This window comes from Phalangium opilio, unplaced genomic scaffold, assembly GCF_054372755.1.
Source record: "Phalangium opilio isolate 3A_F unplaced genomic scaffold, DU_Popi_V2 ptg000045l_1, whole genome shotgun sequence".
NCBI lineage: Eukaryota > Metazoa > Arthropoda > Arachnida > Opiliones > Phalangiidae > Phalangium > Phalangium opilio.
In genome coordinates, this window is record NW_028324168.1 from 7,478,928 (window position 1) to 7,505,591 (window position 26,664).

General features: G+C 35.8%; 3 protein-coding genes across 5 annotated transcripts in view; all 3 read left to right on the top strand.

The window, feature by feature from the left end:
* The first annotated feature begins 1,830 nt into the window (after window positions 1–1,830).
* On the top strand, window positions 1,831–19,524 carry LOC149677226 (uncharacterized). Its single transcript, XM_089838599.1, has 17 exons — window positions 1,831–3,029; window positions 9,389–9,513; window positions 10,271–10,344; window positions 10,856–10,964; window positions 11,302–11,326; window positions 14,787–14,862; window positions 14,983–15,071; window positions 15,263–15,407; window positions 15,469–15,668; window positions 15,787–16,409; window positions 16,487–16,908; window positions 17,197–17,316; window positions 17,535–17,946; window positions 18,020–18,513; window positions 18,582–18,635; window positions 18,707–18,919; window positions 18,991–19,524. Exons 1-17 carry the CDS (start codon window positions 1,831–1,833, stop codon window positions 19,036–19,038), a joined length of 4,428 nt encoding a protein of 1,475 aa, XP_089694725.1. The 3' UTR covers window positions 19,039–19,524.
* LOC149677227 (uncharacterized) lies at window positions 11,539–14,778 on the top strand. Its single transcript, XM_089838242.1, has 2 exons — window positions 11,539–13,983; window positions 14,081–14,778. The coding sequence occupies exons 1-2, from the start codon at window positions 12,395–12,397 to the stop codon at window positions 14,121–14,123; spliced, it is 1,632 nt and encodes a 543-aa protein (XP_089694368.1). The 5' UTR covers window positions 11,539–12,394; the 3' UTR covers window positions 14,124–14,778.
* A 375-nt stretch (window positions 19,525–19,899) lies between the features above and the next one.
* Window positions 19,900–26,664, top strand: part of LOC149677228 (uncharacterized protein CG43867) — a 104,235-nt gene continuing 97,470 nt past the window's right edge. For all 3 annotated transcript variants that reach the window (XM_089838244.1, XM_089838247.1, XM_089838246.1), the window contains exon 1: window positions 19,900–20,383. The gene's annotated coding sequence lies outside the window, so the exon portion shown is untranslated. The remainder of the gene's footprint in view (window positions 20,384–26,664) is intronic.

Consider the following 26,664-nt stretch of genomic DNA (forward strand, 5'->3'; position numbering starts at 1 on the left):
GAATAACATCGCGAATAAAGTAAAATAGAACTTCGTGTGGTTTGCAGCCCATTTTTGCTGATATTTTTACATTTTTTATACCGAAATTGTATTGGGTTATTGTTAGGTGTTTTTTATACTACTATTTGCATGCTTAATATTATACAAAATTAGGCTATTTGAATTTTCAGTAATGTAGCCTAAATCTGTTAAGAATTAGACAGTTATAACAGATTTCCAAGCCCAAAAATCGTAAAAACATCTATTACAAAGTTTCTAAAATTAGGAATCTGATCCTAAACTTACTCTTCTGTTATACCCCTATTTAATGAAACTTAACGGAGCTAATAACTTAACATAATGCTCCAAATATTTTCTATCTTTTGGTATTCGCATCCCCGTTATAATTAGCAATAAATTACAACTCTAATTATACTTAAACATATACTTAAACCTCAAAACGGTATACGCTCTAACTCGTTACCTAAATACCAACCAAATCTTTCATATATATTTAAATTTAAATTACAAAAACCGATAGAATTCTTATTCTCACCCACAAAATTATTCATACAAAAATTTAGCACCTTTGAGTGATAAGCATGCAAGCTTATTCAAAATCATCCAAGCTCATAGGGAGTTATTCATTCTTCTAGTTCCATATCTAAGAGACTGCATATTATTATTATTATTATTATTATTATTTACATATACTAGACACGGAGGGGGGGGGGGGGTTGCGTGAGAACAGATCCCTCAGTATACCAAACAGTTCTACCCCCCCTTCCCCCAAATGTTTGTTCATGCCCCACCTCGCGTTTTTACTCTACATCACCATAAACCTTAAGTATTTTCTCAAGAATGTATTTCATTTACCAAAGAATGGTCATAGGCCCGAAGAGAAAGGAAGACAGGTTTATAGGTAGCCTGGGCCCTTTTAAGGGGGGTTAAACTGACCAAATTGCCTCCTCTCTCGAGAAGGTCCTGATTAGTGATATCTCTAAAATTGTCTATTGGAAACCTGCAAAACACTAAATTTTAAAATGAAACTATACATTCTTGAGAAGCTGGTAGAAATTCTTGGACGATCTAAGTACTTTAAGAAGTCTTTTTCCTGGTAACTCCGCGAACCGAATCGCTGCTTATAGCACCCGGCCCGTTTGCGTTTAAAATCAACCAAAAAAAATCTAGTGGTCCTCTTTTTTTATTTTATTATTTTACCAAATTTCATTTCGACCCTCCTTGATTTCCCCCCAAACATCTCAATGATTTTTGGGTAGCAAAGCAAATCCCTGTAAAAAAATCTTCAATCATTTGAGAAGTAGAATTTTGAGGAGTTACTCGCAAAAACGTATTTCTACGGTTCATCTCAAAAATATTAGTAGATTTTTAACAATTTCGGAAAATTAACCGATAAGTGTGTTAGGAAATTTCTAAACGATCTCGTACCCGGTAACATTCCATTGTTTTATTTATAAACTATATTATTTATAAATATTTAAAAGAAAACAACAGCAACGCTGGAATTTCAACATCGCGGACCCCCCGTGTATTAATAACCTATATTAGTTTTTCTATATCGCATACTTAATTAAAATATTTTTGTTTGACTGTTATATTAACAGAGAACTAGTTTTTTTTTTCTTTTTGAAAATTTCTACCTTCCCTTTTTATAGTATCGTAGTAATTAATATATATATTACCCCCCGCGGATAAGAAACGTTTTTTTTTAAACTAAGAAAGACTTAAGTGGGGTATTTTTGGATGCAGAATCATTACGCAAAGGGTTCCCAGGAACCTCTTTTCCCAAACGTCAACAACTAGTTTATAAAAACGGTAATCTTTTTCGAGATGCCACCGAGATCGGGTCCTGGCACGGGAGCCTCAACGTCTGGTGGTGGTGGTAGTGCCACCGCGGCGGCAACCAGTAGTTCGACTCTTCCCCCAAATACATCGAATATTAATCAGCAGTCTTCACGAGTTAACGGAACTATACCATCATCTCAAACTCAAACACCTCGGGCACCACCTCGACGAAGAAGGCGTCGTAGTTCCAGTCATCACGGACACCGTAATAACAGACACCCTTCACCGCATCCCGTTGTAAGGGTCCCGCGCCCAAGGCGCGCACCTGGAGGGTCCGTCAACATGAACCGGTCGGCAACTACACGTGATTTAACTCCGCGTAATATGGGACGCATTTCACCCATCTCTAAACTTAGCAACTCTCCTCAGAACGTTGGGATTTTCGGTAGCGTCATGAAGGTCAGTGCTGGTTCCAATAATGTTAATAATAACTTTGCCAACGCCGCTGCGGCTGGAATGCTAAAATGGCAAGTAAGCAATGGAAAAGGCGCGGCGGGATATATGTGCTTTTACGCCTTAAACTTGCAACAACATCATTTGCACAATGTCAACAATGCTAAAGTTGGACCGATGGGATTCACCAATGCGTCCTCGTGGCCACCCATCTTTCAACCCGTTGTCTTTAACAATCAAAAGATGATACCGAATGGCGATTGTAAGGTACTATCCTTCAACGGAAATGTGTCCCAAAAGGCGCAGATTGTGGCCTTGAATCAAATAAATCAATTGCAAAGGACCCCATCGCGTAAGGAACAAATGAAGATTATGGCTTATCAACAACATCATCAACAAACGAAGATAATGGCCGCTGCAATCTCGCATAATGGTTCCCAATTGATGACATCACCTTCGCCTGCTCAAAAGGATCAAATTAAAGTTGTTACGGCGCAGAATATGCACGCCTTGCAACAGCAACATAAACAAGCCAAGGAACAGCGGAAGCAAATTATGGCCCAGCAACAAAAACAGGCGTTGAAACAACAAAAGGTTCAAGTGCAACAACAACAGCAAATTCAGCATCGAAAGTTGCAAGAATTGCAGGATAAAAAAGAGCAACAAAATGGAAATGAAGGCTACAGTAAGATTTTGAATTCGGAAAACAGTAGCAACATTGGTGGACAGAAGTTACCAGCAGGTGCGACTCAAAAACCGTTGCCCAATCCACCAAGAACACATTTTCAAAGGTAAGATGAACTGTAACTAGTAGATGGTGTACGTAAAGGGTTATGGTTTCACCTTTATCGGGTGCTTGTATGACCCCGGGGAAGCTGTCGACAGGTGTAAACATTTCTGCGGTTAAGTCAGAGGTTAAGGTACATGCAACTTGCAGCCATAAACTGACCTCATGGGTCCACTTTCGCTTCCTAGTATTTCGGATTGAAACAATTATTGATCAATACTTATAGTTCATTTCCAACAATTCTTTGAGGTATTTCACAGTCCCTTTGATCAATTTAAAACTAAGTTACATTGCCCCCATAAGTTTAAATCTCGATAAGGTGCGAACATTGATAAACATAATCTCAGAAAAAAATCTGCAAAATCAATAGAAACTCTGTTATACTTTGTTATAAAAACATTGAATAATAACATATATCCCTTAAATCAACGCCCAAAATTCGACCCAAATCCATCAATCAAAAATTACAACAACAATATGCCTAGATTTTGTTTTCCTAAAAATATATATTCGGTATAAGATCAATCCATATTATAAATAAATAAATAAATAAATAAATAAATATATGAAAATATTTATAACTAAACAAATTCCTCATAATAATAAATAAATAATTTGTATAGAACCCCGAAGATACAAGACTGCATCTTTATGTGGTATGAAAAAGTTTACATCCTTAAATTTAGAATAAATATATTTCTAATAATAAAAAGAAGAGAAGAAGAATATCCTTAATTAAATATTTAACATAGCCTTAAGCGATTAACGGCAAAGAACCAGACGTAATTACAACCACAAAACGTTTAAGATCACTTCGCTAAAATACCTTTAGGGGTTATTCGCACCCGGAAACGATTTTTTGCATTAAATAAACCAGCAGCTATTCCGATTCTAATTAAGAATGAAAAAAAAAAAAAACACACCGACTTCAAGGACAAAATCATTAGAAACTTGATTAAATATTAATAAAGCCGCGAAAACACTGCTCGAGCTTTAGTTAAGACCTACTTTTTGGAATAAATTATATTTGAGCTTTTGAAGTCAAACGTGATTGGCAGTAATGAGATACCATAGGGTGAGGGGAGTGGGGTCTTTCTGACTTAAATACTACTGCAAATATACTTTGTCTTTTAATAATTCTAGGCTTAGTATTTAGGTTAATATACGTTCTGTGTTTTTCATTAACTTTTAGCCCCACATATTTTTAATTACTAATATTATTATAAAGATTTATGAATTCTTTTATGTTTTTTCTTTTTCTTTTCTTTGCCAAATGATAAGTAGGTATTTAATATTTTGCTATATTTTGAATTTATTATTTATATAATTAGTGAGATAGAATCTAGTTCGAAATTCATCGTTTTTTCTGTTAATTTATGTTCAGGGGATTTTAACTAATATAATTTTATTTGGGTTAATGGTGTTGTTCATTACATCGGTGACAAAAATGTGCTTTAATAATGTATGGAATGAAATTTATTGTGATTTTATTAATGGTTTAAAAGATGTCAAAAGGTGATATCTTAATTGTAAGAACTTTGGGATAGATAGTGGGTGTGATATGCTTATTTCTATTATATATTCCAATACATTGCACTTAATTTGCGCAATTAACTCGAGAGAAATTTCATAATTATTCAGAAGAATCACTTGTCATTGATAATTTTCGTCAAACCTGTTATCTTTCATATTTGACATGTCTTCAATTCATACTGTAAATTGCTACTGATAAGTTGAATCGGGCTTAGAGGCTTTTTTGGATGTATGTGTGATGAAAGTTTAAATGCCAAGGAAAAATTTTCCAATTTATTTCCTAAATGAAATTACGTGAAGAAAATTATGCAAAATCAACTTAGTCCAAAATATAGCAAAAATATTTTGGTTCATTTCATTTTGCATATCATGTTTTGAGGGGCATGTCATCTTGATTCATATTCCTATTGATCGCTGCATTTCCTACATGTACCAAAATGATAAAAAACTAATTGAATCGTTGTACTTAATTAATTTCACTTATTACACGCAATTATTTATCAAAATATTCAAAACAATAACTTTAAAAATATCTCCAAAAAATTTAATTTTATCCTTATAACAAACATATTCGTCATCCTATTCTTCAATCTACACCGGATATTAGAACGCGCACCTGATCAATTAAAGTCCGTTAAACCATGCATGCGCGGAAATACTTCCCTTAACAATAATTAGTATAAAGAAAGAGCATATAATATTCAAATGGAAAACCAAAAATAATCTTAACTTTAAATAGAGCTAGAAACCAGCAAAATTTCCTAAATAGGAAATCGTGCGCCTCCAAAAATGTATACTCCAAAATATAAAAATCGGAAGAAAAAAAATTGTTCTACATGATTTCCCAAGGGGAGAAGATTTTCGAATTTGAGTTCCGAATCCGGCTGGCTCATTTTTAGGTATAGGAAACTACATCACGTGATCTCTCTTTTGCCCCTGTAATGGCGATACGGCATCCAGGTGCCTTTACCTTCAGTAATATTAACGAAATCACGAGAGCGTTAAATATTACAGCATCTCATGATTCGAACCAGGTTTTATACTATCAATGTCATGCCTTATACCAAAAACTCACATATATGTAATTTTTGGCAAGAAATTTTAAAGTGTGATCTATAAGCGACCTGCAGTAGTTCGGTGAGGCGTGTTAACACAGCGATATCATTAAACTAAGTATAGTATATAAGTGATACGTCTTTTAGAACGCTTTTTGTTACGGGACAGATTTAAAGTTAATTATCGTGGATGTTATTTTTAGGTGTATCTATTCTATAGTATGATTATAATTTTCTTAATCTTGAACCATGAATTATTTTGACTTTAAATGCGGGCCAGGATCTAGTTCCATGTGAAACGGTTCTTATTTATGCAAGACCTTGGTTTTTTTACCTTTTCTTACGTGATATCAAAAACTAAAATTCAGAAACACCTCAAGTTAAGCTGTGTATGAAGTGTAATCCCCTTATGGTTAGACCAATGGAATTAATTCAATATATTTAGGTAATTTACCGAATTAACTGTATTTTTTCTGGAGCAGATATTAATTTTAATCAAATATTGAACAACTTATAAAAGAATTATGATTATTCCCCATTTTTTTCATGAAGTTTATGCGTGTAAAATCCAGGATAAACATCTTAAAAACATTCAATATAAACTAAGTTCTTTCATGGAATCTTAAGAATCCGGCTCAAATAATATTTTATTTTGAATAGATAAACAATTTTATTTAAAAAGTTAAGAAGTAACCTAATTTAATTTATCAATACATTCAATCGAATTCCTTATGAGATGTAACCCCTTTAAACCCATTTAAAAAAAAAAAGAAATTAACCCCGAATCTTAGATTACCTCGTTTCTGCATAAAATCTAGGCCCTAAATTCCACCTTGAACTTGAAGCTATAATTCACAACAAATACATTCATTGAAATCGGAACACAAATAAACTTTTAAAAACTCAATTAACCAAAATACGCCATCTTATAGTTTTTAAAAGTTTTCTCAACAAAATCTTATTGCTCAATCGACCTCGAAATTTTTGTTAAAAATATATGAAACGTAAATCGAACGGAAACATTATGGTATTACATTTTTAGCTTCAAAAATCGTATATTCATTTTTTTTAAAAATCCTTCCGATGCTAAGCTTACTAAATATACGGATAAGCTTTGCAACCTAGTGGCCCGCTCACCGAAGCGTGTATCCAACCCCCAAAACAGTTAAAAGGTTTATATCGCCATGTAATCCGCATCGAGATTCAACTCTACTCTGCCCATAACGTTTCTCAAAATCTCATCAACGGAACTAAGAATTGTTTAACTCAAAATTTTCTAAACATCTGATTTGAAGATTTTAATCGCCTTTAGCGTGTCTTGAAGGCATCATTAACGCCACGCCCTAACTTGGGAAAGGACAAAGGATATTTTAATTTGATTTAATTGAAGAATTGGGTATCCTGGAATAAGGAAGTGTCCGACACACTCTTAGACCACGGATAAACACTTTAGAAAACACGGACTGAAAAAGGTAGAAATCGTGTCTGTGATTACCTCGATTACATTGTCGATATTAACACCCTGGGGGTGTAATTTATTTCGTTAGCCAAGTTCATGGTTACCCGTAATTACTTACCCAAGTGATAAGAGATGTAATGTAATGATAGATTTCTTTTAAAATGTTTTAATACTGATGTGGATGGCGAGATGTCCTACTGGATTATTTAATATTTATAAGGGTGTTTTTTGGGAACAGTTAGCTCGAATATAAGGAAATTGTTGAAAATACATTGTGTTTGGAGAATTTAGTTTTATTATTGAGGAAAAGGTATTAAGATGTAGCCTACTCGAGTTGTGATTTAATTTATCTTAATAATGTGTTTCTCGATCTGATTGATTTGTTTTCCCCTATATACTGTATAACACCATTTTCTTAGCTTCAACTTTATTGCAGTGTTGCAAGAAAATTGCAAGTATAGTAGCAATACTTCTGATATATTGTGGCTTGGGTTGTTTTTAAATTTGTTATTGAACATATGGACAAACCAAGCTACTCAAACACTACAGTTTCTTCATATAAACAGCCCGTATATATCACTTCACTTAATCATCCTTTGAAAAACTCGTGAAAACCTTTTATATTGTTTCAAACATTTCTAAAAACCTTACCTATATATTTTCCAGTTAAATTTAGAACATTTCTACGGAAAAAAACACAAAATAAATCCGTAAAGAATCGTGAATATATTTATTTTAAACGTGTTTATTGCAGGTAAAGAAAATATATAGTAAATTCCGAATACTTTACCGTCTGTCTATTCAGTCGACTAGAACCTTTTCAAGAGGAAAAAGTTCTTCCACCCACAAACGAAACAATCGACTCTATTATTTTATCAGGCCTAAATTTATGAACGAAATAACTGAAAAATATCTAAGGCATCCACGTTGAAATTATGGAGACAATATTTTTTTTATTATATTTTGGTTGCTAGAGAAAATTCTCTCCCAAAGACAAAAAAAGTTATTTTCTTATGGGAAAACTTACGAAAGCGTAAAGAAAATCGAATTCATTTTCGTGTACTGTTGTTTGAAAGGTAATTTACTTTGAAATTGTCTATCTGGAAGTTAGAATAAAAAAATATATATCTATTATAGGGTAGTCCCAAAAATATACTGAACGAGTTTTCAATTTAATTCATTCACTGCACGCGTATACAGTGATTGCATCCTAAAGGGAAGACGAAATATAAATATCTTTATTATTATTTATTTATTTTTATACGTGCTTTTCTTAAATTTATTCATTTATAAACAGACATCTTTAATGTTTGTTATTAATGAAACTATAAATTTACTTTTATTCGAGAGCAGTTTGGAGCTCTTACTTTCATTTTAATTTTTTATTATCAGTTGTCTGTACTTCGAGAACGGTTATTTAACAAAACTAGATGAAAAATTCTTAATATTTCAAATTGAAATTTTAAATTAATTTCGTTCAGTTTCACTTGAGAGTTAATCTGAATTTGTATTGGTTGTAGGTGTTTTTTTAAATAAGTACTCCAAACCCGTCAAACCTTTCAATTCAAAGGTCAAGTTAAAGTAATTGTTCAAGAGGTATTATAGCTCAACTGTCTTAACTCGAAAACAGTGTCCCTTGTGGCAAAATGGCGATAGAAGTTACATTTTCAACTCCAAATCAGAAACACCCTGTATAAATCGAACTATAACACCTACCGACTACTTCAAGGTTTTCGGTAGATTATTAAGAAGGCTTATAATAGCTTAAACGAAAGGGTAGTCACGAATTGCCTAAACACTTACGCACATCTCCCTTAATATTCAAACCAAGAAAGTTAAGCAACCATCATCAAAATAAAAAATAACGATTAGGTATAGTCCAAGGTTTATTCTTGAAAAGGGGCACGTTTTGAACTTGAAAATACGAATCATCGTTTATAAAAACTTAAGCAGCTGATCAAATATCGCTAGCGAATGCTTTATGAGGTTTGACTTTCACAATACAATAGCGCATTTGAAATGAGGCATTAAGCCTAACGTATTACTTTTACCGCGCCATGGTAAACGTGTAATCTCTAGAATAGGATCCCTTTTATTTTGACCTTATTTGTAATAGGTTTTCTGGGAGAGCAGGTGGTTTATTATTAAGGAAGGACTTAATATAATGGTGTTTGGTTTGGTGAGGTAATAATAGGGGTTATACTTGTGACTGTTTGTTTTCAGTTTTATTGTGAAGTTGATTCCAAGTGAAGCTTAGGACCGAATTAGTTGAGAATTGGTGGTTTATGCGGATATCGTTTTTGCGTTTCATTACAGTCCTTTCATTCCAAATGAACACCAAATGGAATTCAACGTTTTGGCGCCTTATACTCAAACGAGGATCAGAGTTATACGACTAAGAAGAAAAGGAAATGTGCCCCTTGGATTTTCAATACGTGGAGGTTAGTATTTTTTCTCTATTTATTTTTAATACATCGTGGCCACTTTGGTGTATTGATACCATTTACACCAGGAGGCCAGGTTATATGATACTACACCAAGTAGCCTGGCCTCCTCCTGGTGTTGAGTTGATCTTTGATTTTCTCCGTGCTTTGGTAATTGTACAAACTATGGTTTCTTGACCACTGTCGAAAAACGGAGTAGTTTAAACGTTACCTCTTTGTAGTTCTTAGAAAAACATTTTTCTAAAGTTACAAGTGATTCTTAAAAGCACTTGTAACTTTAAACGCTAGTGTTATTTCTCAACAATTCCCAAACTTCCTTGTAGACAATACCATTACATCATAGCCGTCAACATCGAGCTAAAAAAAATTCAGAAGCTTTCTTTCTTTCGTTTTTGAAATAAATAGTTTTTGGCCAATTGTCAAGATGATTATTAAGATGGTGAAATGTAGTTTTACCTTCTTAGCTATTGTTGCAGACTCGGAAAGATTTATTCATCTTTTGAAAAGGACCATCTTAGTATTAGAAGATTAGAGCTTTCTAAGAGTGTAATTCGGTATTACTCGTGTTCTTATGCGAATATTGAAACCAAGTTTCGGTATCACTTATTTACCTTGAAACGTGTTCTTCGAGTTACAATAGAAGCCCTGTTCAATATACGTGTCAGAATTTCACGCATTCTTCATTTGTTGTTAGCTTTTCTTTTAAATTTAATAAAAATAATATTAAAAAATTTTAATTTTCAATTTCTTCCAGGATGCGAACACGGTACCGGCATATTTGTGTCCGATATTCAAGCCGGCACCGAAGCTGAGCGTCAAGGACTCAAAGTATGTACACAACATAACATAATCTTATTATTTTAAGCGTGTCATACACGACATGTTATAATATTTCTCATAGAATATATACCTTTTAGAACAGAGTATGGATAGCTTTTGGTCTATTATATTGTAAAGGGAACGAAAGTTAGGGGGGGAGGTAGAGTTTTAAACTACCTATATACTATGACACAGGTGTATTGGGGAAATGTTTTGAATGGTAAACTCCCTGTAGACTTACTCTTTATGAGAAGCCGGTAAAAAAGGTTTTTGTGATTCAATAAAATATCTAGGAAAATAAAATTCCAAGGATTTACTTTAAGGTGATTCTTTTATGTAAGGTGGTTATTTAAAATGGCCTTAGTCACTTAAATTTAAAGAGTGTTTTAAAATAACGTTTATTTGTGGGGTTTTTTTTTATAGTTTAGTCTTTATGTAAGACTACAGACGATGAGTGTAGATGTTATTTAGTATTTTTTGCAAAATATTAATTTTTTTTTTAAATTGCTGTGTTCTAAAGGTCGGTGATCAAATTGTTCGTATTAATGGATTCAATATTGATCGAGCCATACACGAAGAAGTGCTTGGTCTGCTCAAATCGAAGCCGGGTGTCGTACTGAAAGTTAAAAGTAAGTTTTTTAAAATTTTACAAATTTAATTATTTAGCGATGAGGTAATATGTTTTTTTCGAATTGAATATAGGCTTAGCTTTGACTGTAAATAATTATTTATGTTTGGTAATTAGACTTAGGAACGGTACCTACATACCTAAAATATACATTTATAGATCTACTGTATATTTTTTTTGGAATTTAAACTAATTCTAGCAATTTAGTTTTTATGTTAAAATCGTTATTTTTAAATAAATTCCAAAATATGTATTTTAAAACAATCGAAATTTAAATAACCTATCATTTTAAAATGAGATTAGGCTTAACAAAACCTTTGTTTTTCGTTTTTTTACAGGTGTAGGGATGATTCCCGTGAAAGAGTAAGTATTTCGTTCTAGTTATTCCATGTGGGTGTAGAAAAATACAACGCGTACCTTGTATACTAACGACGATGACACAAATTTGATAGTGCAATATTTTCTAGTCCACTGTCACTGTTTTCCCTACCCCAATTCCGTAAATATCTCTAAGTAACAATTGCATGAACAAAATTTCCTTTTCTTTTCTTTTGCATGTTATTTTTATCATGAAATCTATCTCTTGACTTGCACCATAAATATAGTCATACGCCGAATCTACTAACCGATTTGGGTTTATTGGAATCCAAAAAGAAGAAAACCCTTCCGAGAAAAATCTCTCGAAGTCTTTCCACTCCAACCTTGTTTGACCCTGAATCAGATAAACCAGTTGCATCAGGGACCTCGGGGTTTATTTTAGCCGCTAAAGAGGAGTCCCCCAAAACTAAAGAGCCCCAAGATGATAATGTTTCACTTAGTAAATCAATTAAATCTACTAAATCAACTGAGAGTTCGAGTAGTAAGAAAGTTAGGCCCAAGTCAGAGCTACTTCCTGTACAGGATGCTAACACTAGTTGGGTTTTGAACGACAAGAGTTTATACTCGGGAAAGTTCAAGGTTAATGTCTTTGTGGAGCAACCAGTTAATGATACGTTGGAATTTGAAAGTATCGGTGTAGAAGGTGAAGATGAAGAACAGGATAAAGTATCGGATGGTCATCAACAGGTTATTGAAGCCGTGATTGAAAAAGTACCAGAGTCAAGGAGGTCGTCTGATGAAGGTATTGCTTTGTCATTGGATAAAAGCTCTGGGAGTTATTCAGCTTCGGCAGTACCGGTTGAGGAAGCCAAGACGAATGAAGATACAAAGTCGATAAAAGATGTTTCCGAAGATGCCAAATCGATAAAAGATGTTTCCGAAGACTCCAAATCGATAAAAAATGTTGTAGAGGAAGTCAAGTCAATTGAAGTCGTTTCTGAAGATGCTTCGTCAACCCATGAAGTACAAGAGCAGTCAAAATTGATTAATGATGAATTCAAGAACGTTGATGATAAAACTGAAGAACCTCTATCATCCCCAGTCCAAGAGACAATGTCATTAAAAGACGAAGAGCCTAATCCCACAGAAGACGTTTCTGAAGACGCAAAGTCAATCCAAGGTGAAGCCGTAATTCTAGAAGACGATGAACCAAACCAGGAAACTTCTGATAAACCAAAACCAACTGATGGCATTCTCCCAGTTCCCGTAATTTCAACCGAAATTTCTTCCAACGAAGCTAAACCAATTGAACCCATACCAGAAGAACCCGAGCTTACAACTGAGACAACTGAAAGCGATAAAACTTCATCAACCGACCAAGAAGTCGACGCGGAAATGGAACCTACGTCAGATATCAAACCGGAAGTATCAGAACAGCGTGAATCTGAATCTACTCTTCAGGTTCTTCCTATACGGGGTAAAACCAACTCCGAATCGGAAAAGATCACCGCCGCTTTCGATGAACTCGATTCAATTTTAGACGACGATAACCCTAACACCCCAACTCCTTCACCAGTACCGCCACTTCAATCAGAGTCAAAGGAAAACAAATCCTTCGTGATAGCCTTTAACGATGAAGAAAACGAATTCGAGAAGAAGTTGAAAGAGAAAATCATAGCGGCTCGCTCGAACTGGGTCGAGAATGACCGATCTGACCCTAATCGTGCATCTTCAACTCAACAAGCTCAAGCGGCGCCAGCAGCTCCGGTGTCTATTCCCGAAGATACTGAGAGGCTATCAAAAATAGATGAGGGGGATATTGCCACGTTAAAAGTAGATGAGGTCGTGAAGCCTACTTCTAACGAAGATGGTGGTGAAAAAACATCCCCGTTTCCCGTTAGACTTAGGAAGGTAGCGTCACCCAAAGTAGAGAGTGAGGTTATTAAGCCTATTTCAGATAGTACGTCCGAGGAAAATGATTTACCGTTCGGATTAAGGCTTAAGAGGTTTTCCAAATTTGATGCGACTGGTGATAATGAAGGGTCAAAGAATGTTCAAGGTTACGCTGCTAAGCCTACTTCCAGTGAAATCAAAGCTAAGCCTACTTCTAATGAAACCAAAGCTAAGCCTATTTCGGACGATGCTGTAACCTCGAGTACACCATTCCCAATTAAGCTTAGAAAAGTACCTAAAGTAGGCGAGACAGCTTCGAAAGAGCTTACTAAGCCAAAGCCTGTCTCCAACGAATCGGTCCCGAAGCTTGTTTCAAACGGTGAAGTTGCTAAGCCTTTTGGCGAAACTAAAACTTCACCTTTCCCAGTAACACTTAGAAAGGTATTCAAAAAAGATGAGGCCCTAAACACAACATCTAAACCTGAGATTGCAAAGAGTATTTCAAACGGAGAAACCGATCAGTCAAATAAGCTTAAAAGGGGATCAACAATAGATGAAATCTTAGCGAATTTAGGGTCTAAGGGTTCCGCACAGAGTGAGGTAATTGCTAAGCCTACTGTAAACGGAAGTGGCGCGTACGCAAATGCAAATGGAAAGACTTTGACGGAAGGAAATGAAAAACCTAACGTCAAGAGCATAATGGCCAGGTTTAATTCGTCAAGCACTTCTTCTTCTGCTAAGGATGATCCAAAACCAATTGAAGTTGCGGTTGAGGCCAAACCGGTTCAAGTTCCAAAATTATCACCCGGGTAAATCACACGCTCACGTTTCATTCTTTCTTAAATTATTATTAGATTATTTCGAATCTTCTAAAACAATTTCTTTCTTACACTATACTTAAAACAGGCCCAAGAAAGGGAAACTTCAAATTCCGTCCATTTTCCAATGAAATCCCGTTTCTCACTATAACACTTCTTTGTTCTTTACTAACAATAACTTTCACTGGTTGCATGGCATGATGTAGAATTTTTACACGGGTTTTGTTTTTTTTAGAATAAACTTGTTAAAAATTGTTGTCGTCTAATTTTGGGTTAATTGGGAAATTGAATTTCGGATATACCATAGTGGTTCGTTTAGTGTCATCAAAAGATGTAAATCCTGTTTAATTTTCATCTTAGTCAATTTAAGTCCTGCCACAAATTTATTACTTCATTGTCCAAAGTGTTAAAAATATACTTGAAGAAGCAAGAATAATTTCTACAAGATACATGCGCCAAGACCCAAATTTCTTTTATTGAAAGCATTTTTTAATTATCCCATTATTATTGTTATCTCTACCCACCACGCATATATCACCTGATAAAATCACCTCTTTACAACTTCAGTCTTCAACGAGTCATATGTAGTCACGTGTAGTTTTAAATAATTTATAATACTGCCAAGATAAGATGTCGTTCATATTCTATATATAATACCTCACCCTTATAACATATTACCATCTATATGCAAGATCGCATTTAATAATTAATTAAGCTATTATCTAAACGAATCACTATCGAAAAAATATTTCGCGATGAAAATACAAAAAAAGATGCTTTGAAATCTTCTGCAGTAAAAAGAAAGATCCTTTGACGTGGAAAATGATTGACGCTTGCAAGAACTCTCCCAACGGGTCTGTCATCGGATCTGTGAGTAATTGTTCGAATAATACCCAATTCCTAACCCTAAACCTATCGTTCACAAAAATATAAGCGATAACCTTTATCGCGAACTGTTTCGTAACATTATTATCTTTACCTTATCATCAGAATTCGTACAGCGGCAGTTCTAATTTTGAAGAGTTTTGCGAAAAGTCCGTTCTCATTAGCGACATAGGAGCAGCCGGTATTGGTTGCACGTAAGTACATATCTTTAATCCATAATTCGAAGTAAACCCTCCCCCTTTTTTGCAAAAACATCATTGCCATCGTATATAAATCTCGGACTTCAATTAATGGATTTCTTCGTAACTGTTTATTGATAATAATTCATCCCATGTGTACCTTTGTACTGATTACCTTGAGTCTAATTGTTTTATGATACAAACAGAATTGTTAAAGGCCCACCCGATCTGCCCGGTATCTTTGTGCAAACTGTGAAACCGAATGGTTTAGCCGAACAAAGTGGTCTGCACGTTGGGGATCATATCATTGATGTTAATGGTGTACCTTTCTTCGAAATTGATTTCAAAGAGGTATGTTTTAAGTTACTTGAAATGTAATTATTGGTTTTTAAAACTTTGAACGGCGTTTTAGGCAGTAGCATGGATGAAATCAAGTAAGGATCTGCGGATGACCGTTAGAAAAGGGGCTGGACTCGATCTTTTTCCCGAAGAAAAGGCTCGCAGAGTCGCGGCCATTTTGAACGGTGTTAGTCACATCACGAGACAAGAGGAACCCACGTCGTCCTCGGCGTCAACTGACACCGTTGCGACGCAAGATATAGACGATAACAAGTAGGTCACGATCTGTTTGTTTAGATGGATAACCTTGTCAATACATTAGGCTTACAAGAGTTAGTCCTAAGTTGAATAAAGTTGCTCTAATTCAAAAAAACTATTTCGAAATTTACAGAAACGGTACTAACGGTACCAACGGCACAAACGGTCATCACGAGATAGACCCTAAACGAGACATAAACCATAACCAAAAAGACTGCGTGGATTCTGGAAACGAATCCCAACAACACAATAGACAAGACAGTGTCTCAACCATAGCCACCAACGCAACTTCTTCGCCTAGTTTTACCACTACTACTGGTTCAGAACGAGAGTATTGTATTAGCGAAGCTGAAGAAGCTATCGCCCAACCAGTCATCATGCCTAATGAAGAGACATCGAGTGACGTAACGGATCGTAAAGCCGTTTCCTCAACCGGTACCTTATCAGCGGAAGAACTCAAGAAAGAAGAGGAATGGCTGATCAGAGAAAGAAAAAACCTGGAGGAAGAACAAAGGAAATTGAAAAAGGAAGCTGAGAAATTGGCTGAGGAAAGGAAGAAACTCGAAGAAGATATGAAAAGGCAGTCAACAAGTCAGGTGAATGGAATCACGCCGCCTCCGCCTATGATGATGATACCATTGTCCTTCCCCTCTGTCGGACCAGCTACTCCAGCTCTGACAAAGAGTTTCTTGGCGGAGTTGCAACAGAAACAGCTCAATCCAATCAGCAACGGGGACGCCAGACATAGTCGAACTGGTAAGCATGCACCACACGACGTTAGGCTTAATAACTACAATGAAAACTAGACTTAAACATATCCTTCATTCTGTCAGGTTCTGAAGTTGAAAAATACCAAGAAGAGATCGTCAAACGCCAACAACACGAGAAACTAATGCAAGAATTCCAACAAATGCATAAGCGCATGTTCGGTACCCAAAACGGTGAATTTAAGCCTCGCTCGGAGCCTAAACCAATCCCAACAGTCAGTGAGCTTTGTGACATTACGCCCGCGCCTTCAACCGAAAATGTCACTCAGTCAAAGGTTTTCCTTAAAAAAACCAATCCTCCTCCGCCCTCGCAATGTTTTACCTTGAACCATAATCGACGTCAAAGGAACAGCGAGGCTTCATTCCCTCCTCCCCCACCCCCTGGAATTCCTAGAACCCTTAGTCAACCCAATCTTGATAGCCACAAGTTGGATGACGACAATCTTGGAGAACCGGAAGTGTTTGAAATAACCAAAGATGAACTAGATGTAAGTAAATTTAAAAACTAAGTCCTTCTACCAATTATTAATCTTCTTTAGACGTAAGGTAAAGTAAGTTTAAGTGTTTGTGGCCTTGCAGCTTGTAGACTAGTGCAAATTAATAAATATATAGATGGTGTTTGGGTATTTCATAGTTCTTAACCAGTATTGTGTGTCCATTAATTTTTCAAAACCCTTCCCTTGTGTGCCCTTTTTTTTTTTAAACATTTTTGCACTTTATCGTTAAGTTTAATCGTTAACACCTCGCCTCGCCTGCGCCTTACCTAATTTTTGTAGGAAAATAACCTGGCGTCAATGGAGGAGCCTCGAGCTCAGCCTCTGTCCCGCAGGGGTAGTCTCTACGTCCCTCCCCTCAGCACTAACCCTCACATGTTTGTTGACCCTACCACTGTCAAGGTATATTAGCTTGTATTTTTTTTCTTTCATACTTGTTTAATTAATGTGCCTTGCTTGTTTGCTAATTATCTAATGTTAACACTCTTTAACTCTAAAAACTAATCCACTATATGTCCGATCAGACGAACTAGGCTTAGCAATACTAAAACGTTAAGGCTTTTCTAATCGGATATATCGTGGAATTGAGGGATTAAAACTAATTCAAAAAATAATTCAAGGCGACGCAACCCATCTCAGTGGACTTACGCAGACAGACCTTAGTGGCTAGTAAACCACTTATGGTACCACCTACTCAATCTACCGGCTCAGCGTCCGCAACCTCGGCGCCAATATCGATTCCATCCAGGGTTAATGGCGCAACAGTTGCCGTAACCCCTTCCTCACCACCAACTAGTATGGTTATGGGCTCACCATTGGCTAGTTGTAGTCCACCAGTTAGTCCTAACGTCAGGCAAGTCAATGGGAAGGATGTACCCATAACAGACAGTCGGGGACCAGCCCCAAAACCACCCCAAACGTACTTTGATCGTCCAGTCAAAGGTCCTTTAGTGACCATTGGAGTTTATCCTGATACTTCAAGGAGTAATAGATTTACGTTTCATGAAAGCGTGGCGAACGCCAATGGAAGAGGTAAATAAACAAAGGCTTATTTTTAAGCCTAACTTTATTAACTGACAAGAATTCATTTTAATTCACGTTACAGGTGGTTGTATGCACCCAGCTTTAAGACACAGGCAACTGGAATCAATTTCATCAAGTCCAACTTCAACCTTGTCCTCGGCTTCAGGGGGGCAATCGAACAAACCTTCTTTCTCGGTCAGTATGACCTCTTCAAACAGTCTGAACTCGTCCAACGCTAGCTCAACCACGTCGAGTCCGTTGCCTCAACAAAAGCAACCTTCCATTAATAAGGAGGCAAAGGACATAAGTGTGAAAGTGAACGTTAATTCGATATCGGTCAATAAATCCAAAGAAGTTTTAAACCCATTCCCCCCTGTGTCTAACGGAAACAATCATGTGCCAAAAATGACCGCCGCGAGTTTAAATGGAAAGGTCAACGGGGTCAATGGGACTAATAATAAAGATGCTAAGACTAACGGGACCAACGGCGTGAAAGATGTCAAGAATGGCAACGGTGTTGCTGACCCCAAAGGTCAAACCTTGAAGAAAAGTGATAAATTTGATCCTTTGAAAATTGTAAGTGTATCTAATATGGCGTCTAGGTAATTATAATAACTAAAATTGTAAATTATCTTTCTTTGTAGTTCACCGAAGAGCAAATTGAAGGTCGTGAAGTGAAGATAATTGAAGTTAAAAAGGTACCCTATACCTATATAATTACAATTATAACTAAATTTAAATACTAACGCTTAATTATCATTAATTCCAGACTGGTACTCTGAATATGAAAGTAGAAGGTGGCATCAACTCAGATTTGAATGGTAAAGTACTTGTATCGGAAGTCTGGCCAGGTGGTTGCATTCCAAACTCAGCGGGCGTATTTCGTGGCGACCAAATTCTGATGGTTAACGACAGAAAACTAATTAATGTCTCCTTAACATTGGCCAATGCCGTTTTAAGAGACGCTATGGCGAATAATAAGGTAATTAACATTAACTAATGCCTAGTGTAACGTTAACTTTTTTTTGTTAATCAATTAACAATTTATTACAGGAAACACTCAGGTTAGTCATTGCCAAAGAAATAAGAAACAAAAACTAAAAAATAATTAATTCAGGCCAAAATTAGTTATAATTAAGTGTGAATAAGGCGTTAAAAATATATCTATAATTTGGTATTGGCTTATCTTTGTAAAATATTGTGCCCTAGATAACGTTCCATGGGAAAGCTTTATAACTGTATACGATTTATGAAATTTCTTATTTTTTCTCCCCAAAAGAGTATATATATATTTATTTTTTATGACGTCAGACAAACAAACAAAAAAGAAAAAAAAGACAACCGAACTTATATAAAATATTGAGGTTCATTTGGTTTATGGTTTTACGATACGTAGATAATTGCCAATGCCATTTTGATGTTTTTAATGTAAAATTGTATAAAAATAAGACTAGAATTCGTAGGCCTAATAATGCTTTATATTAGACTAGATATCTTTTCCCTTGAAATAATTCATTTTGCTCGTAAATGAAGTAGTTTTATTGTGTATAAAGTATTAATGTAATAAATTTTCAATCTCTGAAAAAATTTGATAACTTTTAAACGAATTTAGATCAAATTTAGGTATAAATTAATCGTCACCTATAAAGCACACGTTCCCGCCAAATTTCAAAGGTTGGCGGGTCAATTGAGCAGATTTATAATACGATTTCCGTCCCCTCTAGAGGCGCAAAACTTAGACCACCAAATTATATTCAAATATAAGTCTAATTAATGCCTAAAAATTTACTTTTGAGTTTTGAAATACAAAGCACAAATGCCAATTTATTTAAAGTTAAAAGTTTTTCACATAGTAGTTTTGGCCTACTGCTCATAGGTGGCACTAGTTTCCCTGGTTCGATCAGATCAATGGAAAGATTTCATGCAGACGATCCTTGACTGCCCGCTCGTTTGATTCTATACCGTCGGCTGACTGCGGTGCTTCGGAATTCTCTCGTTTAGTTTATTGTCGAAGTATCTAGGCTAACGTCGGGTTAGGCTTAACTTCCTCGCACCTGCTTCCACCACCGATATTTTTCGGCCCTTGTTTAATTAGATTCTTAACCCACAGGGGCCTGCGTGAGTTTTCGCTTCGGCGTGCGAATTTTAATAAAATTTTTAAAACAATAGATCCCCAGCCCCGCCCACTACAACCCCCGTAGTTTCGCTTCGATGCGTGTGTGGGAGTTTAGCGCCGTAATATTCACCCAGCGTCTGACGGAGAGAGATCGCTTCGTACGCGAGAAGCCCAGTTCAACCTCGCTAAGCCTCGGACACGTCGCGTTTTGAGCAAACATCGAAAACGAAAAAATATTGGCGCGTGAAAATTTGACCCGCTGTGACCCTTAACAGAAGAATTACTCAATTTTCAGCCGTTTTACTCGGTTCAAGCCTTGGGATTTAAACCGTAAGTGTTTAATTTTAATTTAAACCTGTTTAAAAATACCAAACTTTGACATTTAAAGGGAAATCCCCCTCCCTATTAAAATACACGAGCTGGGGTAAATAATTTGACATTTCTCTGGGCGGGAACGTTTCCCTGTCAAAGTAGGGCCTTGGTGCATAAATTTTCAAACTGATGATCAGAGAGTAATAATAAACCCTTGTAATTTGGCTAAGCACAGTTTTTAGGTTTAATGATTAAAACGTGTTGTAATTTTCGTGCACCGTGCGATATTAATATGGAATGTAAATGGACTATTCCATGATACAATCCAATGATTTGGCATAAAACCGTATGAGATCGCGGTCGTGTATTGAAACAGGGGTTTCGAGGAGGAGGGAATAGTGAAAGTGGCGGGATTAAATTAGATGATAGTGCAAAGTTCCCGTTCCATTTGTAAAGGGGGGAAGAGAGGTTCCCAACAAATTTGAAGGGCTTTAAAGCTTAATATGACTAACTAAGCGTGCATATGTAGTCTTCATTAAGAACAGAAGTGTATTAAACCGGTGTTGTCAAACAGTTTATTCGTCAATAACGAAGTAAACCACGTAATATCCGTAGGCTAGTGCCTCGTACAATTGAAGGGGGTTACAATTCCGTCCCCCGCAGTGCCCGAATTGATTTCTTTTAAACTTTAACTTCGGTATTATCTATTTTTGGTTTATATACTATACCTACAATATTTCGCGCTACTGAACTGTTTAAGTATTCATAGAGAATTAGGCAATCATCCAAAATATGCTTGGGATTATTTTTAGGTTTATTATATTTCGTATGATAAATGTATCTCGTAAGTGAAAGCGAGGTTGGTTATTAATTATACAATGGGTGGTCTAATTATTCCGTAGGCTCATGTTAGTTAACGGTTTGTATAACGAATTTACACACCAAGCGATAGGGGGTGGCATGTTTAATTAATTACAACCGGAAGTTTAGGGGGTAGGAACTTGATAATGAGTAAATGTATAAAGTTTTGAAAAGATTTATGTGGGAAATGGACGGTTAAATTAGGAAATATAAGTTAATTTTGATTAAAGATTGTGTCGGGAGAGATGGGGTTAAAGGTTATTCCAGGCCTATAAAGCCTAAATTAAACCATTCAGGCTGTTATAAATAGGCCAGTTTTAACGGGAGGCCAAATTTGACCTATTATCGATTGACTTTAAATATTATACGACTAAATATTGTCGATTTAAAATAATAATTTAATATTTTCTTATAAAAAATAATGTCTCCAGAAAAAAATATAGCTTGCGTGCCAAATCGTAATAAACACTTGAGGGTTTGGGGATAACACTTAGAATTTAACTTAACGTCGTTTATTACACCGTATTAGCATAGTAATGGCTACAAAGACCCTACACAAACTTAGAAATATACATGTATATATATATAACGCGTTTGACAAAACAAAGTGCTTTTTTTAACACAAATCGATAACCCTTTATTTACACAACAAAAACAACACATAATAATAATCCCCTTGTTAATCCTACGAAAGTTGAAAGTATTATTTGAAGAATGAAAACGAGTCATTTCTCCCAATAAAATTTAAAACTAAAATTGCCAGTTTATATCGGCGAAAATCTCAACATTTTGTCCCAAAATTAATCCCCTAAGAAAAAAAGGTTCCTCTCTGACTTGTGTTTGAAGCAAACGATGGTTTCCATATCTCCCCGGTACACTGTCATCCCTAGCTTAATTTCTGACTTGCAAATACATCATTTAAAATCCCTTGAGGCCAAGCTTGACTAAGAGCCAGTCGAAAGACCTGATGCTTTCTAATGAATTAATGCCTACGACTATTAGCGTTATTCTATCTGAAGTAGATAAATTCAAAGTTATCTTAATTAAAAAGATTAAGCCCTTGATTAACTGCATTAATTTTAATCAGGTTATCCACTTAAATCTATGGTTCAATTAACGTCATCTCTTACTTAATTGGGTGTACTGATCACTATATGGGACGTCCTTATTGGTCGATATCGTTACAATTACTAACACTATAGTACAACTCCTAGTTAATTAACTTTTGACCATTCGAATTCTGTGAAAGGATTTTTAAGAAGAGAAAAGGCAGGGGGGCCTCTTTCGTAAGTCAAGACCGACATCCCTCGGGGTATGATAGACTCTGGTAAATGCATGCGCTTCTTCTTCTACATTCTTGGTTTCACCTGTCACTTTGTCACGAGGCTGGGCAAGCTCTAGTTTACCCTATTCTTTACTGACAAGTTTCCTTGTACGCAAGGTGTATAATGCACTCTTTCCTCCACCCTTGGCGCGAGCTTTTCATCAAGCTTCCATCATGCTTCTAATCTTTTAATCCAATGAAAAATCCTCAGAAAACACGGGGCCGCTCGCGCGCCCTTTCGCTTTTGCTGTTTGTTGTATGTATGTTGTTGGGGGTATCTAGGGCCCCCGGAGAAATGGGATTTTCTCGTTGGACCTCATTCGGAGCGTGCTTTTCCACGCCTGAATCTTACAAATCATTAATTTGAAGGTTGGTTTTTGTAGGTATTAAAGATACGGGGTTGCCACCAGGGTTCCTACGCAACCTGGATAAGTTGGGGGATTAGGAATTTGGAGGGCGTAAATTCCACTAAGGGATTTGAAGTTTTTCCCTGGGATATTAGGGGGCATGACTTGAAAAAGTCGATAACCATTTTGAATTAGGAAATTTCATACGAACCCTGAATAGCGAATTTGTACTAACAAATTGAGATTTATTTTGGTTTGGTACCGGGATTAAATTTTAAAAACCCTAATAGGTTTAAAAGGATCCATTTAAACTATCTTTGGGGCTTTTGGAAACTTTTATAAGTTAATCAATCACGTGACGTGACGTAGAGAGCACGCGCAAATTTAAATAAATTATAAAACAGTAATTTTAAAATTAAATTTTTAAATTACAATACATGGATACCGATTTCTGTCCTGACACTTTAGTTTAGTCAAACATTTTATTTTATTTTTAATTTATCGTTCCTTTGTTTTGACAAAACTTTTGGTAATAATTTATGATGCCAATTTTCTCTCCGGATAAAAGTGTCGCTTGAAATAAATCTATCCATTCGTGTAATTGTTTTCGACTTCCATATAAGGGCATTGCTTTATAGATATATATAAATTTTTTTTTTATCAAAAAGAAAATGTCGCCATGGGATGACAAATATGGTCTTATTTGAAAAGCCTTTCTCGGGGATCCATAATAGCTTTTTCTTTTTCTATACATCATTTTGTGTTTTATTTTTTTTTCTTATATCTGTAACCAAACCGATCAGTCACCCTATGACGTTTCAATAACTTTTCTGTATTTCTTTTTCCGAGTGTGTTCTCCCAATCTTTATAAAGGACTTTTCTTTAAGATGAAGAAAGGGGACATAAGATTCTTAACACCCTCTTTAATTTTAATCAGATAAATTGTCGCTATACAACGTACCCTACGTCTCTCACATTTTAATGGGTCACTAACCGCCAAATCGTTTTTTATAAATTTTCACTTTTATTAATCTACACTCTACAGATAATTCTGCAATTACGTAATTTAAATTGTTTAAATAAGATTGAAACCCTTTCTTTAAATTGGTAAACCTTAAATTGAAAAAGTCTGAGTGAGTGACGACTTTGTCTGTCAAGTTCAAAGTTCGAAACGCAAACAAAACTAGCCTTTTAACCACGATAAGTAATGTCACCAACCAGGTGTAATTTAGGGAGACCAAAGAAAGAAGCAAATAAATAAAAATAAAAGTTCTAAACTTAAGGTTTGTTTGGGCGTTTTTTTTTTCTAACTCTCCGAACCATTGAGCATTCTAAAAACTATTGTACGAAAAGCTAAAAAGTCTGTTGTTGTGGTTGGTTGACTGGCGGACTTTTCCAATTGCTTGCCTTATAGTTACACTAAATCAAAGTAAACTAACTCGAAGTTATCTATTGATTTTATTTGAGTGGTTTTCTCTTTTCGTTATGGTTGTATTTATAAAGTGGCCAAGATTCGGGGGGGGGGATGAAACTAGAGGTCATGACCCTACAGCACCACGAACGTTCTTCTCAGGACCCAAATTGGTTCTTAGTGAGACGATTATCGTGTCCTTATATTATTTAAATCACCTATTAAATAGTTCAGTGGTTTGTCCAATACAGGTTACTTTACTCGTAATTAGATTCATTTAGAACTTGTGATAATCTACTTCTGCAGGCAAAACACAAAGGGGAATAAACCAGAAGAAGAAGTTTTTGTGGGGAGCAATTCTGTTAGATTGGATAAACACCCAAACGTCCTCCTCTATATACCCAACTTTAGTTTTATTTCCTCACTCTCTCTCTTTTTCCCTCCCCGCTTGGCGCCCAGTATGGCTTTCCACTGGCTGGGTTTTCTAGGAATGTCTAAAATAGGCCTTTGGGTTTTGTCTTTAGTTGGTTGTGGGCGCGAGGGTGGTCGCACAAGAATCTGGAAAAGCAATTCTTACTTACCCTAGAACTTGAGACAAAAATTGTATCCCGTAAGGACATCGCACTGCGACAGTACAAACAAAGAAACTTACTTTGGCTGAAAATTGATACTGGATGCTTCTCGGTCTACATCTTATTAAAGTGAAAAATAGGTTAAGAACATTCGAAATAACTCTCATGGTAACAGAATTAATTTAAATTCCTACATCAGAGAGCTCTATAACGATCTTTTCTTATTTACTTACCCTTTTGAATTTCCTTATTAACGGTTCACGTGATATCTGGCTCCTCCCCTCTGCGCCGTAGTACTGGCGTTAGATGCGCGTGAGATACATATGCGACAGTGCCGTTTAAGTTACCTTTCCCCTTTAACTCTCATTTCTCTACTTCCTCCATAAGCTTAATCTTTGTAATTTAATTTAGAAAGGCGTGAAATGTCCTTAGGAAGTATTTTTGTCTAAGTTAGAACCTTGTTTCCAAGAAGCTCAATTCTTCTTCCGCGACTATTTTTTTTTTGTCCGTGGGTATTCAATAAGAAAAAAAAACGTAGGACGCCTCTTCATATTGAGAATGCCTTTTTCTGTCAAAATGTACTGGTATTGCTACAGCCTACAATTGGAATGCTCTAATCTTATATATATATATAATATAAATTTGAGCTTTAGTTGCACCCATTAACGTTTGTGTAACGGCTAGGGAATCTACTAAGTGGTTAGAAAAATAAAGGTGACAAATTGAAATTTTCAATACTTCAGCCCAATTCTTTTGAAAAGTCTGTATTTGTTTGGCTATTTTATTATTAAATATAATTTTGATATCTAAAATTGATTACATCATCTTTGAAATCTGTTATATCGCTGGTCAACATGTCAATATCGTTATCCGGTACTATACTAAATTAAATTGGACCTTTAGAAATAAAACCTTTAATCCTTAATCTTGGCTATCCTTCTTCATTCACCATGGAATAAAACATCTAAGCTTTACTATCCAATATAAACTTTAGCTGTAGGAAAACCCTGGTTGCTCATGAAATAAAAATTTGCCTGGCCTATAGAGACCTTAAACTAAGCCTAAATCCTCCTGAAAATCCCATTTGCTGCTTCGTTTTTTCCCAGCTTAGCTTTTGTACCTAAGGTTCAATCAGGGAGCAGTAGAAATGGAGAGGTATTTTTAGACTGACAGCAGTGCATCTTAACTCCCAGGGAGAAAGGGAAAACTCGGTTATCGGTTATCGCGTGGCACGCTGCCTCTCTCCCACTGTGGGAGGAGTTTAGGCTCGCGTTGTAGAATATTTTTCACCCCACAATACTACTCATTTTCTCACTCCTCCCTGGTTTCTCGAGCTTGGCTTTGTACCTAAGGCCAAGGAATTACCAAGGTTCTACACCAAAAAAAGCTCGAGAAGGAATTCTCCTTTTTTCTCCTTGCCTTTCTTCTTTTTCACGTGATCTAAAGATGGCCGCTCACTTTCTTATCAAAGATCAAGGGGCACTGAAGCCAAGTGTTAGGAGGATGCTTTAGTTGAATGGAGTTTTAGTCAAGTGACATTAGGAAGAAGGGGAAGAAAACGGGGTCAGAAATAAGATTGAAATTGAGAAAGAGGAAGTGCCTGAAAATACGCCTCCCTATTTGTCTTGTAATACCGCTGGTTAGGCCTACTCCAAAAACCACCCTCTGGTAGACTTTCTAAACCTTTTTAACCCTTTTGGTATAATTTTTTTTTTTGGTTGGGGAAAAAAGGGGTATTTTGTTACAAAAGATAAATGAAACTTTGGGAAACAATATATTTGGTA

What these genes read in the sequence shown, in the direction of transcription:
- LOC149677226 (XM_089838599.1), top strand. Translation starts at nt 1,831, where the DNA reads ATGCCACCGAGATCGGGTCCTGGCACGGGAGCCTCAACGTCTGGTGGT. An exon ending in CCAAGAACACATTTTCAAAG is followed by an intron (nt 3,030 to 9,388) that starts GTAAGATGAACT and finishes GTTTCATTACAG; the next exon opens with TCCTTTCATTCCAAATGAAC. An exon ending in GCAGCCGGTATTGGTTGCAC is followed by an intron (nt 15,072 to 15,262) that starts GTAAGTACATAT and finishes TGATACAAACAG; the next exon opens with AATTGTTAAAGGCCCACCCG.
- LOC149677227 (XM_089838242.1), top strand. Translation starts at nt 12,395, where the DNA reads ATGTCATTAAAAGACGAAGAGCCTAATCCCACAGAAGACGTTTCTGAA. An exon ending in GTTCCAAAATTATCACCCGG is followed by an intron (nt 13,984 to 14,080) that starts GTAAATCACACG and finishes TACTTAAAACAG; the next exon opens with GCCCAAGAAAGGGAAACTTC.